Source organism: Panicum hallii, chromosome 9 (assembly GCF_002211085.1).
Source record: "Panicum hallii strain FIL2 chromosome 9, PHallii_v3.1, whole genome shotgun sequence".
Taxonomy (NCBI): Eukaryota; Viridiplantae; Streptophyta; class Magnoliopsida; order Poales; family Poaceae; genus Panicum; species Panicum hallii.
In genome coordinates, this window is record NC_038050.1 from 30,699,067 (window position 1) to 30,713,888 (window position 14,822).

General features: G+C 49.6%; 1 protein-coding gene across 1 annotated transcript; it reads right to left on the minus strand.

Annotated features, from left to right (window-relative positions):
• Positions 1–6,124: 6,124 nt before the first annotated feature.
• On the minus strand, positions 6,125–9,814 carry LOC112873608 (red chlorophyll catabolite reductase-like). Its single transcript, XM_025936618.1, has 2 exons — positions 9,442–9,814; positions 6,125–8,067 (listed from the first exon to the last, which is right to left on the minus strand). Exons 1-2 carry the CDS (start codon positions 9,778–9,780, stop codon positions 7,450–7,452), a joined length of 957 nt encoding a protein of 318 aa, XP_025792403.1. The 5' UTR covers positions 9,781–9,814; the 3' UTR covers positions 6,125–7,449.
• Between the last annotated feature and the right edge of the window lie 5,008 nt (positions 9,815–14,822).

The window sequence follows — 14,822 nt, forward strand, 5'->3', positions numbered from 1 at the left end:
TCACAGGTCTTAACCTATTTCTTCCCTCCCAACAAATATCGTCCCACTGCCTGCAATTAGAACATGATATCCACCATGTTTCTTACTTGAACTATATAATATATTAAATAAAACAATCACAATAATAAAATATATTACTTACCAATCCCCATGTGGCCTAATCTGTCGACGATTTGCTGGATTGGTTGCTGCAGGAGTCATCACATTGTTGCCTCTAAATCTAAATATGGTGTATTAGTTAGCTAGCTCATACAAAATTTTTCATGAAATGATCGTAAGTACCTGAACACAAATTGTGCAGCAGTATCCTCCTCTTCATCCTCCTCCTCCTCCTCCTCTGCATCTCCATCATCTCCATCCTCGCACTCTTCTCTGTCCTCACACCCATCTCCCTCTCCACTACCTCCATCGCCATCCACGTTCGTGACATATTCTTCCTCATCCGCACCCCCACCTTCCTCTTCTTACTGTTCAAATACAAATATATATATTTATTATTATTAAAAATAAATTACACATGCAAACTACATATGACTTACTTGCATAGCCTTATCTAGATATCGCTGAAGTGCACTTCTTCGGCTCAGATGAGAACTGCTGCCTCTAAAGGGAGAAGGCCTATCCGAAGATGCGGATCCATCATTCTTCTTTCCCTGACTCCTTGAAGATGAGGATACAGCCTTCTTTCCCTTCCCCTTCAGAGCATGCACAAATGACCTCATCCTAAAATAATAAAATATGGTTAGTTAATATCATATGAAGCAATGGTAAATAAAAGATAACAAGTTTCATAACAAAAATTACCAAATAGAACACTATTAAGAAAAACTACATATAACATCACATTACATGTTAAAATTCCTCGGGGTCATCTTCTTCAGCTACGGGGCCAGCATGAGTAGTACCATGCCGCGTTTCATACGTTGTGAACATTACTTTACTTGCACGACGTGGCCGTTTCTTCTTTCGAACCTCAGAAACTATTACATCACCGGTGTCACCATCTAATCTGTCAAGTGCCATCCCAATATCAACTTCAAAGGCTCCATCACATTCATTTTCCTGCTTCAGGAACAGTACGATCAAGCTCACATTCATCGTAACCTTCATCTCCAGGAATAGGCAATCGACCTGGAGGACATACTCTCTGAACAATCCACCATGGTTTCAAACTTTCCAAACGGCATGGATACGACATGTAATAGACCATCTCAACTTGATGTGCAAGGACAAATGGATTGTAACCAGAAAGTCGCAATTTGTGGTTCACCTCCACTAAACCAAGTTTTTTATTATGCTTTACTCCAGAACCTAATTTACTATTGAACCAATCACAATAAAATAACACAACTCTTAAATCTTTTGACCCTTCAAACTTCAGCTCCACTATATTCTCAATGACACCGAAATACTCCGTGATAGAACCATCTGAGGCACTCGCGGTGGTCACAACTCCACTATTTGTTGTGGCGGCATGTGGATTTTTTGCTTCAAACTTGGTTGAACGGAACCGAAATCCGTTTATGTCATAACAACCATAACTCCTAGCAGTCATGCTTCCATGTGAAAGCTGTCTTAGATCATCATGGATACCGCTATCCTTCATGCACTACAAGTTTTAAAATTTTGTTAACTCATAACAAGTTATATAAATAAGGTAGTTAGAGTAAGGATGCTTACATGTCTTCTAAACCATGTGAAAAAATTTGGACCACCACGTAAACCCTCACGCCGTAAGGTTTCGAGCTGTTTAGCAGTTGGTTGTCGTGCATATCTCCATTGTTCTTGATCAAACAACCTACAGATTCTTTATTTAGCACAAGTACATTGCTAAACGTGCTTCACATATGAGATATATGTCATGGTACTTACACGAAATATTTTTCCATCTCCTCCATATTTGTGTACATATACAACAATGCAGTATTCCATTCTTGTATGCACATTTCATAGACCAAACTAGCACCGACAGCCTTGCCAGTCCACTGAAACAGCTTGAGATTGCTCTTCGATGTCTCATTCGAGGTGTGGTAGCACGGTATATGAGCATTAATGTTATTTTCTTCTGCAAAATATGTGCTCGTGTAGTGTGAGATCTCCTTAAGGTAGAATGCCTCGGCAATGCATCCCTCCACTCGTGTTTTATTTCCGATGGTTGCTTTGAGCTTCTTTATGTCTCGTCCAACAAAGTACATCCACCTGTATTGTACGGGGCCACCCACCTCAGCTTCATAAGGCAAATGCACTAACAAGTGTTGCATTATATTCATGAAACCCGGGGGGAACACCTTCTCCATCTTACAGACTAAGACAGGTATTTCCTTACTCAGTTTTCTCATTGTATTCTTATTAATTTCTTTTGCACATAATTGCCTGTAGAAAAAACTTAACTCGGCCAACATTATCCAGATTTCTTTAGGGAGGTACCCACGTAGCATCACAGGCAACAACCTTTCCATGATGATATGGTAATCGTGACTTTTCAGACCATTCATTTTCCTAGTTATAATGTTCACCGCTCGTTTCAGATTCGCTACATATCCATCAGGAAATTTAAGGTTCTTCAACCATAAAAGAACTTCTTTCCTCTCCGCAGGCTTAAGATAGTACTTAGCACGTGGCTTCCCCATATGGCCAGCTTGATTGGGTCTCAGATTAAGGGTTGGCCGAACACATATTTCAGCTAAGTCTTGCCGAGCTTTGAAATTATCTTTAGTCTTATCTTTCAAATCAAAAACCATACTAATTATACTTTCTGCAATATTGCGCTCTTGATGCATTACATCTAAATTATGTGGAAGGATCAGAGCAGTAGCATAAGGAAGGCTCCAAATAGCAGCTATATGATTCCAATTATGCTCCTCTTTGACCCCTTCGTACCCATCATCTGTGGCAATTAACCGACAATGGCTTGCTACAATCTCTTGACCGGTCAAACGCTTGGGTGGACCCTTAGTAACGATTGTGTCCTTGCGAAAGACATCTTGTTGACTCCTGAACGGGTGATCATGAGACAAGAACCGACAGTGATAGTCAAAAAAGTAGAATTTGCAACCATATTTCAAATGAAAAGCATCTGTATCATCCATGCATATCGGACAACATAGACGACCGTGCGTGCTCCATCCCAAGAACATTCCATATGCAGGAAAATCATGAATAGACCAAAGAAATGCTACTCGCATATTGAAGTATTCCTTCCGACTGCTGTCATATGTCCTAACTCCATTCCACAAGTCTTGCAGCTCATCAATCAATGGTTCCATGAACATGTTCAAATGCTTACTAGGATTGTCAGGACCAGGTATAATGAGGGTCAAGAACACATACTCATCTTTCATGCATAATGATGGTGGAAGATTATATGGAATTGTTATCACTGGCCAACATGAGTAGGGGGCAGCATTTGAGTTAAAGGGAGTGAAGCCATCAGTGGCCAACCCAACACGCACATTCCGAGGGTCACTTGCAAAACTTGGATCATAATGGTCGAGAGCCTTCCAAGCTGTACCATCAGATGGATGGCTCATGCATCCTGTATTATTACGAATTCCCTCTTTATGCCATCTCATATGTTTTGCAGTCTTCAGAGACAGGTACAACCGTTGAAGCCTGGGTTTCAATGGTAGGTACCGTAACACCTTAACGAGCACACTTGTTATCTGCACACTTCCATCCTTTTTCACCACCTTCTTGTATCTGCACTTCTTACAAAACGAACAGTACTTGAGATTTTCATTGTTCTTCCAAATTAACATGCAATTATTCTCGCACACATGGATTTTTTGATACGGCATCCCTAAACCAGCTAACAGCTTCTTTGAGTAGTAAAAATCTTTCGGGAACTTGTGAGGTTTCGGAAGCATGTCCGAAATTAAGTCAACAAGATCATTGTAACAACTTATTGAAAAGTTGTACTTGGACTTTATAGCCATTAACCGTGTCACAGCAGCAAGCTGTGATAAAGTAGTGGCCCCATGTAATGGTTCTTTTGATGATGCAAGCAGACCAAAATATTCCGGTACCTCAGCAGCATTCTCAACCTGTTGGACAAAATCATCCATCATTGCATCCATTCTATCTTCGTTCTCCTCAAAGCTATCAACTAGGTTGTACGGCTCCTGCTCCTGTGACTCCCCATGCTCATACCACCTCTTATAGTTCGGCATGAAACCCCACTTGCATAGGTGACGCTCCATATCAATCTTGACTTGACGAGAACAATTCTGACACTTGTTACATGGACACTTTGCCAAACCACCACCAGGAGACAAGGAAAATACATGATCAACAAAAGCCTGTGTGTTGACCATCCACTCTCGCGTAGGTATTCCGTTACTTGTCCAACCATCATACATCCAACTTCGATCATCTCACATTTTCTCAAACTAGCTACTTCATAACCAAAGTGAGAAATATTACTTCATTAACGATACTAAGCAAACAATAATTATCTAGGAAATGTAACACAAATATTTTAAGAGTAATACAGTTTAAGAGTAATACAAATAATTATCTAGTGGACAACAATGCATCACTAAGTTTAATAGTTATTTGGTCAGTTCAAAACTAGCAGCAAAGAGAACGGGCAAGCATACCTATGGGCCGCGGTGTGCCGCGGGTGCCTGCGGGGGCGGCAGCGGGGGCACGGCGTGGGGCCTCGACGGCGGTGGCGGGCCGCGGGGCCGCGAGGCGGCGGCGGCGGCCGCGGGGGCGCGATGCGGCGGAGGCGGCCGCGCGGCGCGAGCGCGAGGCGGCGACGGCGGCCGCGGGGGCGTGATGCGGCGGAGGCGGCCGCGGGGCAGAGCCGCGCGGGAGCCCGCGGGGCAGAGGGCCGCGCGGGGCAACGGGCCGGGGCGCGGGGCGCGGGGTAGGGGTGCGCGCGGGCAACGGCACGCGGGCGCGGGCGGGGCAAAGGGCTGCCGCGCGCGGGGGCGCACGGCGCACGGGCACGGGCATGGGCACGGGCGGGGCGGGCGGCCGCGGGCGGGGCAGCACGCGCCCGGGCGCGCGGGCGCCGGCAGGGCAAAGGGCTGCCGCGCGCGGTGGCAGGGCCGCACGGGCACGGGCAGGTGCGCGCGCGGGCAGCCGCGCGGCACACGGGCAGGGGCAGGGGCACGCGCGGGGGGCGGCGCGCCGCGGGCAGGCGCGCGCGTGCAGGGGCACGCGTGGGGCAGGGGCAGGGGCACGCGCAGGGGGCGGCGGCGGAGGCGGGGGCCGCGGGGCCGAGCCGCGCGGGGCGGCGGCGGGGGCCGCGGGGCGGCGAGGGGCGGGCGGTGTGCGGCGGGGAGCACGGGGCGCGGGGCGGCGGGGCACGGTTGGCGGCGGCGGAGGCGGGGGCCGCGGGGCCGAGCCGCGCGGGGCGGCGGCGGGGGCCGCGGGGCGGCGTGGGGCGAAGGCGGGGCCGAGGCAGGGCGCAGGGGGCGGCGGCGGCGGCGGGGGCCGCGGGGTCGGGCGGCGCGGGGCGGCGCTGGGCGAAGGCGGGGACCGAGGAAGGCGGTGGGCGGCGGGGCGCACGGGGCGCGGGGCGGCGGTGCGGGCGGCGGCGGCGTGGGCGGCGGCGGCGGGGGCGGGCCGGCGGGCGCTGGGTCGGGCTGGGGAGCGATAGAGGAAGAAAGGTGTGAGTGTGGGGGTACTGCGGTAGTTAGGGTAACTTTATTTTCGTCGGCTTAGGTTAGCCGACGAAAATAGGGTCGTACTTTCGTCGGCCTGGTGTTAGCCGACGAAAATAGGTCATGTTTTTCGTCGGCTAGATGCTAGCCGACGAAAATAGCGACATGTTTTCGTTGGCCTTTCCGGACCGACGAAAACAAGTCGTAATTTCGTCGGCCTATTTCGGCCGACGAAATAAATTGAATATTTTCGTCGGCCGCCTATTTGGCCGACGAAATTAAATGTGGCCGACGAAAATATCCTATTTTCCTGTAGTGAAACAGATGGGTGGGATCCTTGGGCCATGAGGTATCTTCTAGGGAAGGGGTGCTTACTACAACCTTTGATGGTTCCCTTAGTTTCAATAATCCTGCTGCCGAGGATCTAGCATGTAGGATTTTGGAAGCACACGATGTTGCTGCTCAAGGTGCTTTCACGCTAGATAGGAAGAATGACAAGCTGACTCGGGCACTTGGAAACAAAAAGCACCCTGGACGCACATGTGGGACCAACAATGTTCTATGGGCGGTTGCCTCCCAAGGACATTTTGGCATGTACAAAAGTCGTGGGAGGAGGAATGCACAATGACATGCTGAGTGGCATAGTCCTTTACAAGCTATCCATGCCTAAGTGTCCGAACGGAATCAGAGGTTCTGGGAAGAGCTTGAGGAATCATTTGGCTGGGGTGCTCCCACACCACCAGGAGAAGCTAGGCAAGTTCTTGCAAGTCCACCAAGGTTAGTTCGGAGTAGGGATGCTCCGTGCTGCCTGAGGAGGATGTTGGAGCACCTTTCCTGTGGATAAGATCACAAGACCAACACCTTGCAAGCTATACGTGCCGCATATATTTGGCGTGAAGGTGACCATAGGTCAGGCTTAGCCAACCGGTGAAGGTGTTATGTTGCATGATTGCCCATTACCTGAAGGTTATGCCACGGTTACCATTTGATGTTCTTGTTATGAGCAGTTAAGTTACGGTACAGTGAGTTGGATTTCCCCGTTGATGATAACAAGTTGCTAAAGGATAACATTGGATGCTTTGTGGCGTGGCGGAAGCGCTACATATTATTTGAATCAGAATGCGAGTTATATGACGAGAAGGGTCATAGTCCTCGAAAGTCACCGGAGAGGGACCTACCTCCTTCCCGAATATCCGACAGGGAACCAAGCCCGTCAAGCCTGCCACCTCAAAGGGAGCAAAGTCCACCAAATCTGTCGCATCAAAGGAAGCAAATTCCACCAATCCTAGTGAAAAAGTGGTCATCATTGAGAACATAGAAGGTACCATCTCACAAGCGGTTTCAAAACCGGCTCAACAGCTAGAGCCACCACGTGAATAGACCGGCAAGAAACCAGTGAGTGGAAGCATAACATCTCTCCTTAAAGGAAAGGAGGTTTTTCCAATTCCTAAAGTGGCAATAGAACATTTCTGTAAGATAGCTGAAAGGACCGTGACACCATAAGAGAGGGGGTGAACTAGGTGTTTTAAAAACTATGGCTTCAAGTACATATAAAAACCTATTCCAAAATCTATCTAGATGTGCACTAGGTTTTCTATGTGTTGCTATACCGTATAAAAGTTTTGCATCCTACGTACCAATCCTACTGTCTTTGACGAAAGCGATCAGATCAAGTCTAGTTTGAGCAGATAAAGAATTTTTTATGCTGGAATTTGTAGAAATTACCTGATATCTTGCATTGGGTATATTTAAACCACCAAACTAATTAATGAGTTCAGTTCTTTTATGTGTTTAAATCTTGCGTTGGAGCCAAAGTAGAGAGTGATGAGGATATAGTCTACACAGTCCCGAGGAAGGCTTTGTTGATTTCCGCCACTACCCTATCCGCGACATCATTCTCAAACATCTTGGGCAGGTTGGCAGAGAAGTTAAGTTTCACCGATGTGGTTGATATCATCTTGTCCCTAGCCACCAAGCTCTCCCTCTCCGCTGCGTCCATCTCCACCAGGCTCCCCGCACAGTGCTCGAGCCAGACATCAAGAACCGCCATGGCGGAGCTCGCAAGCTGGCCGAGCACGATCTCCTCGAGCACTGACTCATTTCCCTCCCCGCACTGCACGTCCACGACGACCGCCGTCGGTGACCACAGGCTCCGGACCAGCAGCGACGGCGACACGTACGGCCGGACCTGAGGGATGCGCGCGATGCTCTGGCGATGGCTGTCGATTCCGGTGGCGCCGTAGTACCTGTCGATGTAGTCCGGGTGGAGCGGGAGGTCCCTGCGTGGGAAGAGGTCGAGGAGGACGACGAGGGAGGATGGGCCGCCCTGGATGAGCTCCATGAGGAAGTGCGGCGCGTCAGTGGTGCCGTTGAGGAATACGATGAGGGAGGTGATATCGACGGCGCTGCCAGTTGGAAGCGTGCGATGAAACCAGGCCTCCAGCATCAAGTCGATCTGCAAAGACAAATAAACAGAGCAACGTTAGCTTGATTGTGCAACTTCAGTACTAATAGTAGTACTATATATAGTAGTAGCTAGATACTTGGCAGTTGGCACACGTGCTCACCGGCTTCATTCCCTTGACCAAATTTCCACAATTTTTTTTTTGCAGTACCACAATTTTTCTTGCCACAGTGCGCAAGATTCAACCCTTACATTATTAATTGAGGCTTCAATTATTTACCATAATAGATCTTATAAATTATCATAAAAAATAAGAGCATCACTATATATTTGGTCCAAACGTACCAATCAACATTGACTTTACCATAATAATACAATTGCGAGCTGCATTAAGAGCCACAACTTTAATCCTCACATAAGGCAGTGCTAGAAAAACAGATATAGCAAATAATCTTAAACATCCTCGCAAAAAGGAAAAGCATTTATGATATCAATTTGATGGACCATTTGACCTAGCATTTATATTCTCTGAAGGTATCTCTCTCTCTCACACACACACTTATATGGTGGAGAATGGAGACCAAACTGATAAAAGGAAAACTGTCACGACTCGGGCAGAACAGAGGAAATTCTGATCAGTAAAAAATAGTAAACACACATGGCCAATACACACATACAAAATTCTATTATTCTGTCTAAGAAATATTACTACCCAAGCAAGTTGATGAACTAGGTATAGAAGTTTTTGTATTGTACATGCATGGCACAAAAAATTTCGTCATATGGTCTTGAAAATGAGTAACCAATATTTCATGCAGCACTAAACTATTCATTCAGTTACTACATACAGTTGTTGATGCAAACACTACTACACAAAACATTTTTATACACGGCTTATGACTGCCGGTTTTGTATGGAAGTGACAATGGAAAAAAGTAGATTTTCACCGACGGTGTGGAGCTCCAACTGGTGGTGATAACCATTTTTGCTTCTGGATCAAGCTAAATCAATAGTAATAACAATGCCTATTTTCATAGTCAGGTCCTGGCAGATCTCTGGTGATGAAAACCCACCCATTTAATAAGCAGAAAAGAAATTATAACTTTTTATATGAAGTCGGATAACTTTTTCATAAGACGTACATAGAGCATATGCCGGTGGATATCCTCAAATTAAACTATCTATATATATACGTCGCGGCAACCTTATCATTGGAAACTAGATCAATGTGTTGGTTGAAACTACGGATCGAAGGGACGTGTGGTACGGTCCGCGCCACGACACATATATTCGGTCAATCCTTCTAGCTAGTTGCATGACGCGTCGAAATTAAATAAAAACATTTGAGCCAAGCTAGGTGGAGGAAAAATGCAATTGTGATGATGGTGCACGTCGTACGCACACGCGCGGCGGCGTCAAGCGTACCGATGAGCCAGGCGCGCCCCGTCGCACGTCGACGGAGCCGAGGGCCGCGCCGCCGTCCTCCCCGAACCAGGTCACGTCGCCGGGCACCTCCGACGGCAGCAGCCGCCCGCCCAGGCGCGCCTCCGCCTTGCGCGCCAGCGCCAGCATGACCTCCCTGTGCGCCAGCCGCGGCATGCGCGCCACCGCCGCCTCCCTCGTCCTGGTCGACCCCCCGGGCGACGACGACACCGCGCACAGCGTCGTCGAAAACAACGACCTGCCGCGGAGGGTCCGGCCGGCGGTGGAACACGGAAGCGGAGCCGGCGACGGCGGGCGGTGGTGGAGCGGAGCCGCGATCATCGTACTGCGCGCCGTGTCACGTACGTTTCAGTGCGGCAACAGAAGAGGTGGGTACTACATATACATGTGGCTATAGCTAGCGGCCAGGGGGAGCGGTCGACCATCGCAGCGACGTGCAACCTCTGCAAACTGGTCGCCGTCAAGCCAGCCGTGTGCTGCACTGCAGACATGTGTGGACGCCGCGAGTCCGAGACCGAGATGCGAGCGAGAGTGAACGGTTTGGACGGAGCCCAGGCTTGCGCGCGCCGTTGCACTGGCGAATGTCAAAGCATGCTGCTACTTTTTAGCGCACAAGTTTTTGTCGCTGCGCGCGTGATTCTTTTTCCGGATGAAAAGACGAACGAATGGACAACCTCCGATCCGGACGAGATGCGCTAGCTGCCGTTGCATACGGGTGACTTGCTTGGCAGCGGTTAGCACCAGTCATCACCTGTAAAAGGGCCGAGCACTGCCAAGTAGCTCAACACACGGGAGGATCCAATAAGTCAAGAACTTGACGTCAGATCTGTTCGGCTGGCTATAGCAACAAGGAGGATATTGTAGTGGCTTTGACACAAGCGATTGGATCAACAGTCACATATACAGAGTTTGTTTCCAACAATGGTTTTCCATACGATTAATCAAGGATCTTTGGTTCCATTATTTTAGGAGATGAAAGAGAGTACACAAATGAGAGAGAAGCCCTTGCACTGATGATGAATTTTCTGGAGTGTCTGAAGCCTGGGCATGAGCTAGAATGACTTGACGAGATACATATTTTTTTTAATAAAAGGCAGGAGCGGTGCTCATTCATTTAAGAGAAGGAGAATTTAAAAATACAGTAGGGTTATATTACATAAAACAAATAAGTCGCTCGAAAAGGTAAGAGATACATGATGAAGAAGATCCCAGCTCAGGGGTACCACACGCCATCCTTCTTGCAGGCCGACCTCCTCCTTGATCAGCCCTAGTGCTTGTACCGGCTGCAGAACTTGTCCTTGAACGACTCTTCGATTCCTCCCCTTCCAAATGTTCCACGCCGTATATATATGATTCTTGAAGTTGTCAATCGCCGTTGCTTGATGAAAAAGGCGCCAAAGTTCTCATTCACCATTATTCTTTTCCACTAATTAACGTCTCCTCTAATGTTGGTAAAGGCGACATAACAAGGAAGCTTGGAAGGTATAGAGGATAGCGCTTTCGTTCCCCCCACGTCGCTCCCGTTAGGCGACCAAGGGGCTCCCTAGCGCCGCTGCCTCCAGCCCCCAACACCCCCCCCCCCCCCCCCGGTCCTCCTGTCCTCGCTGTCGCCCGAGCAGGCCACCGGGAGCCCGGTGGCCCCCGAGGAAGGCGACGGCGGGGGGCATCTCAGCGGGAGCGTGGCTCGCGCGTCGGGGTGGGATGGCGTGGAGAGGCCGGTGCGAACCTCGGCGGTCGGGGCTGACTTGGCGCCGGTGGGCCCAGATCCGACGACCCTAGGGATGAATCCACGATGGGAGGAGGCGCTGGTGGCCCGTTCGTGGGCTTGGCAGGTGGTAACCGGCTCATGTGCAAGTAACCTGCGGGCTCGGCCATGGCAGGTGGGCGTGCGGTGGTGGCCAGCCGCGGTACGTGCGGCGGCTAGGGGCACGGCTAGGAGGCCGCACGACGGCAACGGATGCGTGGATCTGGCGGGCGCGGTGAGAAGCTGCCACGAGGTGGTGCTGGTCCGCGCCGCCTTGGAGGGCCGCGTCACTGGCGATGAGCTACCGGTGGGCGCAGGGAGGCGTCGTCACGGGGTGGTGCTAGCGCGCCGCCTGGAGGGGCCACGCCACACCAAGCTGCCGGGGCCGATGCCGCCTTTGCAGGGCTGCTGGCGGGTGCGGGGAGGACCTGTTGCGGGGGTGCCTTGCTAAGTTGCGGTGAGCTGGCCTACGTCACCGGTGGCCGTGAGGAGGGGGCAACCGCAGTGGAGGTGCGGCTGAAGGGAGGCTGCGTGTGGAGCGATTTTGCCAAGTTACGGCAGCGTGGCGTGTGGAGGCGTGGCGGCGGCTCGCCACATAAGGGCTGTTGTGGCTGTGGTGCGGGAATGTCGCACCGTGCACGTGCAGTGTGGGGTTGGGGGGTTGGAATGCTTTGGGTGAAAGCCCTTGCCGGCGTCCTTACTGGTGGGATGATTACAGTGTCCTTGGACGTCATTTTTCCCACTGGGGCGTCATTTTGGAGCTACAACCCTACTGCACCGGACTCTCTGGGTGAAAACCCTATCCGGATCCCGGACGAGCGATAGTGGAGCTATTGGCGTCGTGCCCACATTGGAGGCGTCGTCTCTAGAGATCCAGCTCGGTTTGTGGCATTGCCGGTCCATTATCCATGGCGGTTTCAGCAGGTGTCGACAATTTCACCGCATGGCAAGTTGGAAGGGTGTTGTCGTGCCCACGTGGAGGTGATCGATGTCATTATGGCGGCTACGAGTTGTCGCATGGTTACCGGTTGGCTGCTTGTAGCGGACTGTGCCGGCTGGCGTTGCTTGGCAATGGTCAGTGTGGCATGGGACTGCGTTGGAGGATGGCGCTTGCGGCAACGGCATCGTGGGATGACTAGGCTTGCAGCAGACCGCGGCGGGTTGCTCAGCTTGGCTGGGGCCACCCGGTGCGGTACAATGTCAGAAGACGGTGCAAGCGACTTCCTTAGCTTGCTGCTATGGCGGCGGTGGTTAGGTGCGAGGGTGAAGTGACGAGACGAAATCAACCTATGGCGACGGCTTGGCTGTTCTGATACAGATCTTAGGGAGCGGGGCATCCTTACTCACCACCCTGACGGTGACATAAGAAATGGATCCGGGGCATGGAGTATCGTGGTGGGCGTGGCAAGGCCCCCATGCGCGGTGTTTTCTTCGAGGCGACGAGAGAGAGGTGGAGTCCAACGGCGGATGCGGCGAGACCCCCGCATGTTGTGTCATCGTGGTGGCGGCTGCAAGGCAGCGTACGAGAGGTCCAGATCCGGAAATCACTCCATCAGGTGGAGCGTGATGTTGCAGCGGCACCGCGACGAGGGGTTCTACATGGCTATGGCCTTTGTGCGGTGGTGTCTGCCTCCTTTGATTTCTATTGACGTAGGGTCACGCCTGAGGTTTCGATGACTACAAGAGTGTGGACTGTGGGTGGTGCTGCGGTAGTGTTTCGGCTTCAGCTTTGCTGCCGTCGTCGAGCGGAGTGGTGCGGCCGCGTTGATGTCACAATCCAACCGGTAGTTTGTTGAGTAGAATAGAGTTGAGTGGAGTTACGTGGCTGTGTTGATCTCCCAATACAACCAGCCGGTGTTGTCGTTGTTGTTGTGCCCAGTTTGGACGTTGTTTCTTCTTTTTAATATAATCGGCGGCTCTTCTGCCTGATTCGTTTCACAATAAAAAAAATGTTGGTAAAGGCCAGGTATGGTGTCTCCTGCCCATAGTTCTGACCAGGTGCCAAACTTCTCTTGCATAGCTACGTTGCAAGCAATGATGTGCTGCAGTCCCAGGTACTTGATCCCAAAGTGCACAGCATCGGGGCACAGGGCCATCCTCTTAGTGCCAGCTTATCTGCAGTTAGTATTTTGCTTTGTACCAGCAACCAACCAAAAAAACTTCAGCTTGCCTTCAGCATGTGCTCTCCAAATACTCTAATGAGCATCGGAGGTGGTGTAGGTGCCCTTCATCTGTGTAAGGAAAATGGCCTCACGAGATTGTTACTTGAGATTTTGGTGATCGAGTGATAATATAGTCATTAAAACTAACATATGTGTCAAGAATAAATATTTGTATAATTTTATAATAGGTTTCAAAGATGCAATACAAAGAAAACCACCAAAACTGGGACAAAGAGAGGTATGAATTGGACTTGTCCGATTAATATTTATAGTTGAATGATCAAATCAGGTTATATTTGTGGAGAATCTTGTAATGTATTCCACAAACTTTTCGTAAAATCTAAGATCATAAAATCGGAGTACCGAGTGAAGAGTGAAAAATTAGGATCAAACCACGAAACTAGAAAAGTGGTCACCGGATGATCCGACAGTAGTCTCGGAGTTTGGCCATTTATCTGGTACTAAAAATCTGATATAACGAGATAGACTTATAGATAATATTGTAGAGCATCTCACAAGCTTTATGTAGAGTACAAGATTATTATAATCGGAGTCTGGAGCAGAGAATTATGCCCAAAATACGAAGCATCCGGTGAATTATGCCCAAAATATTAATGGGACAAGTCCAAAATACAGGTATTGGATGATAACATTTGAGTTTTGATCGTGAATTTGAAGTAGCTATATGTAGGCTTTAAAATAATAATACTGAATATGCTCTATCGATATTGTTCAGAAAAAATATGTTCCATCGTGCAAGTCTTATATTATCATATTTATTCGATATCCGTTGCAATCGGACGCGGGCACATAACTAGCACTACTACGAAAAGTGTTTTTTAGGAGCGGGTGGTGGCGTCATCCGCCACTAGAAATGCTATTTTAGAGGCGGGTGACGTCGTTACCGACAGGTCGGATACTACAGTAACCGCGTTCCATTTATAGGAGTAGTTTACCTTTTAATCCGTCTTAAAAAAACATGTGGCATTCCTGGGAATTGTTTTTTAAGGTAGTGTAGTTTTATAAAAAAAAAACATTCAGAAGCTATATAGCTTTCCCGTAGTTTATGGAACTCTTCATTTAAACCAGCCCTTAGTACGATTCGGCCTCTGCTCGGCCCAAGATATTGCAAGTATAGCATCAGCACTCGGCCCTCGGCCCATTCGTCCTTGTCAAATCTGAAGTCTGGACCACGAGAGAAATGAGGATTTTTTTTTTCGTATTCGAGAATTTGAATGGCTTACCCTACCCCCACTTGCCACGAGGTGTGACCGTGTGACCCTGTGAGAAATGAGTAGTTGACACAAATTAGAAGCGATCACGGCATCGGCCCGCCCTTGCCAGATCCAAAGGTTTATTCCAGAGTTCACACGCTTAGCTAGCTGAAGATTTAATGGTCACGACACGATACAGAAAGCGGTTGCAGAAGTCATCTCTTTGGAGTGATTATAAAAAAG

Excerpts from the sequence above, each read along its gene's own strand:
- LOC112873608 (XM_025936618.1), bottom strand. The coding sequence starts at position 9,780 with ATGATCGCGGCTCCGCTCCACCACCGCCCGCCGTCGCCGGCTCCGCTT. Across the intron at positions 8,068-9,441 it reads GGGGCGCGCCTGGCTCATCG|ATCGACTTGATGCTGGAGGC; the intron begins GTACGCTTGACG and ends TTGTCTTTGCAG.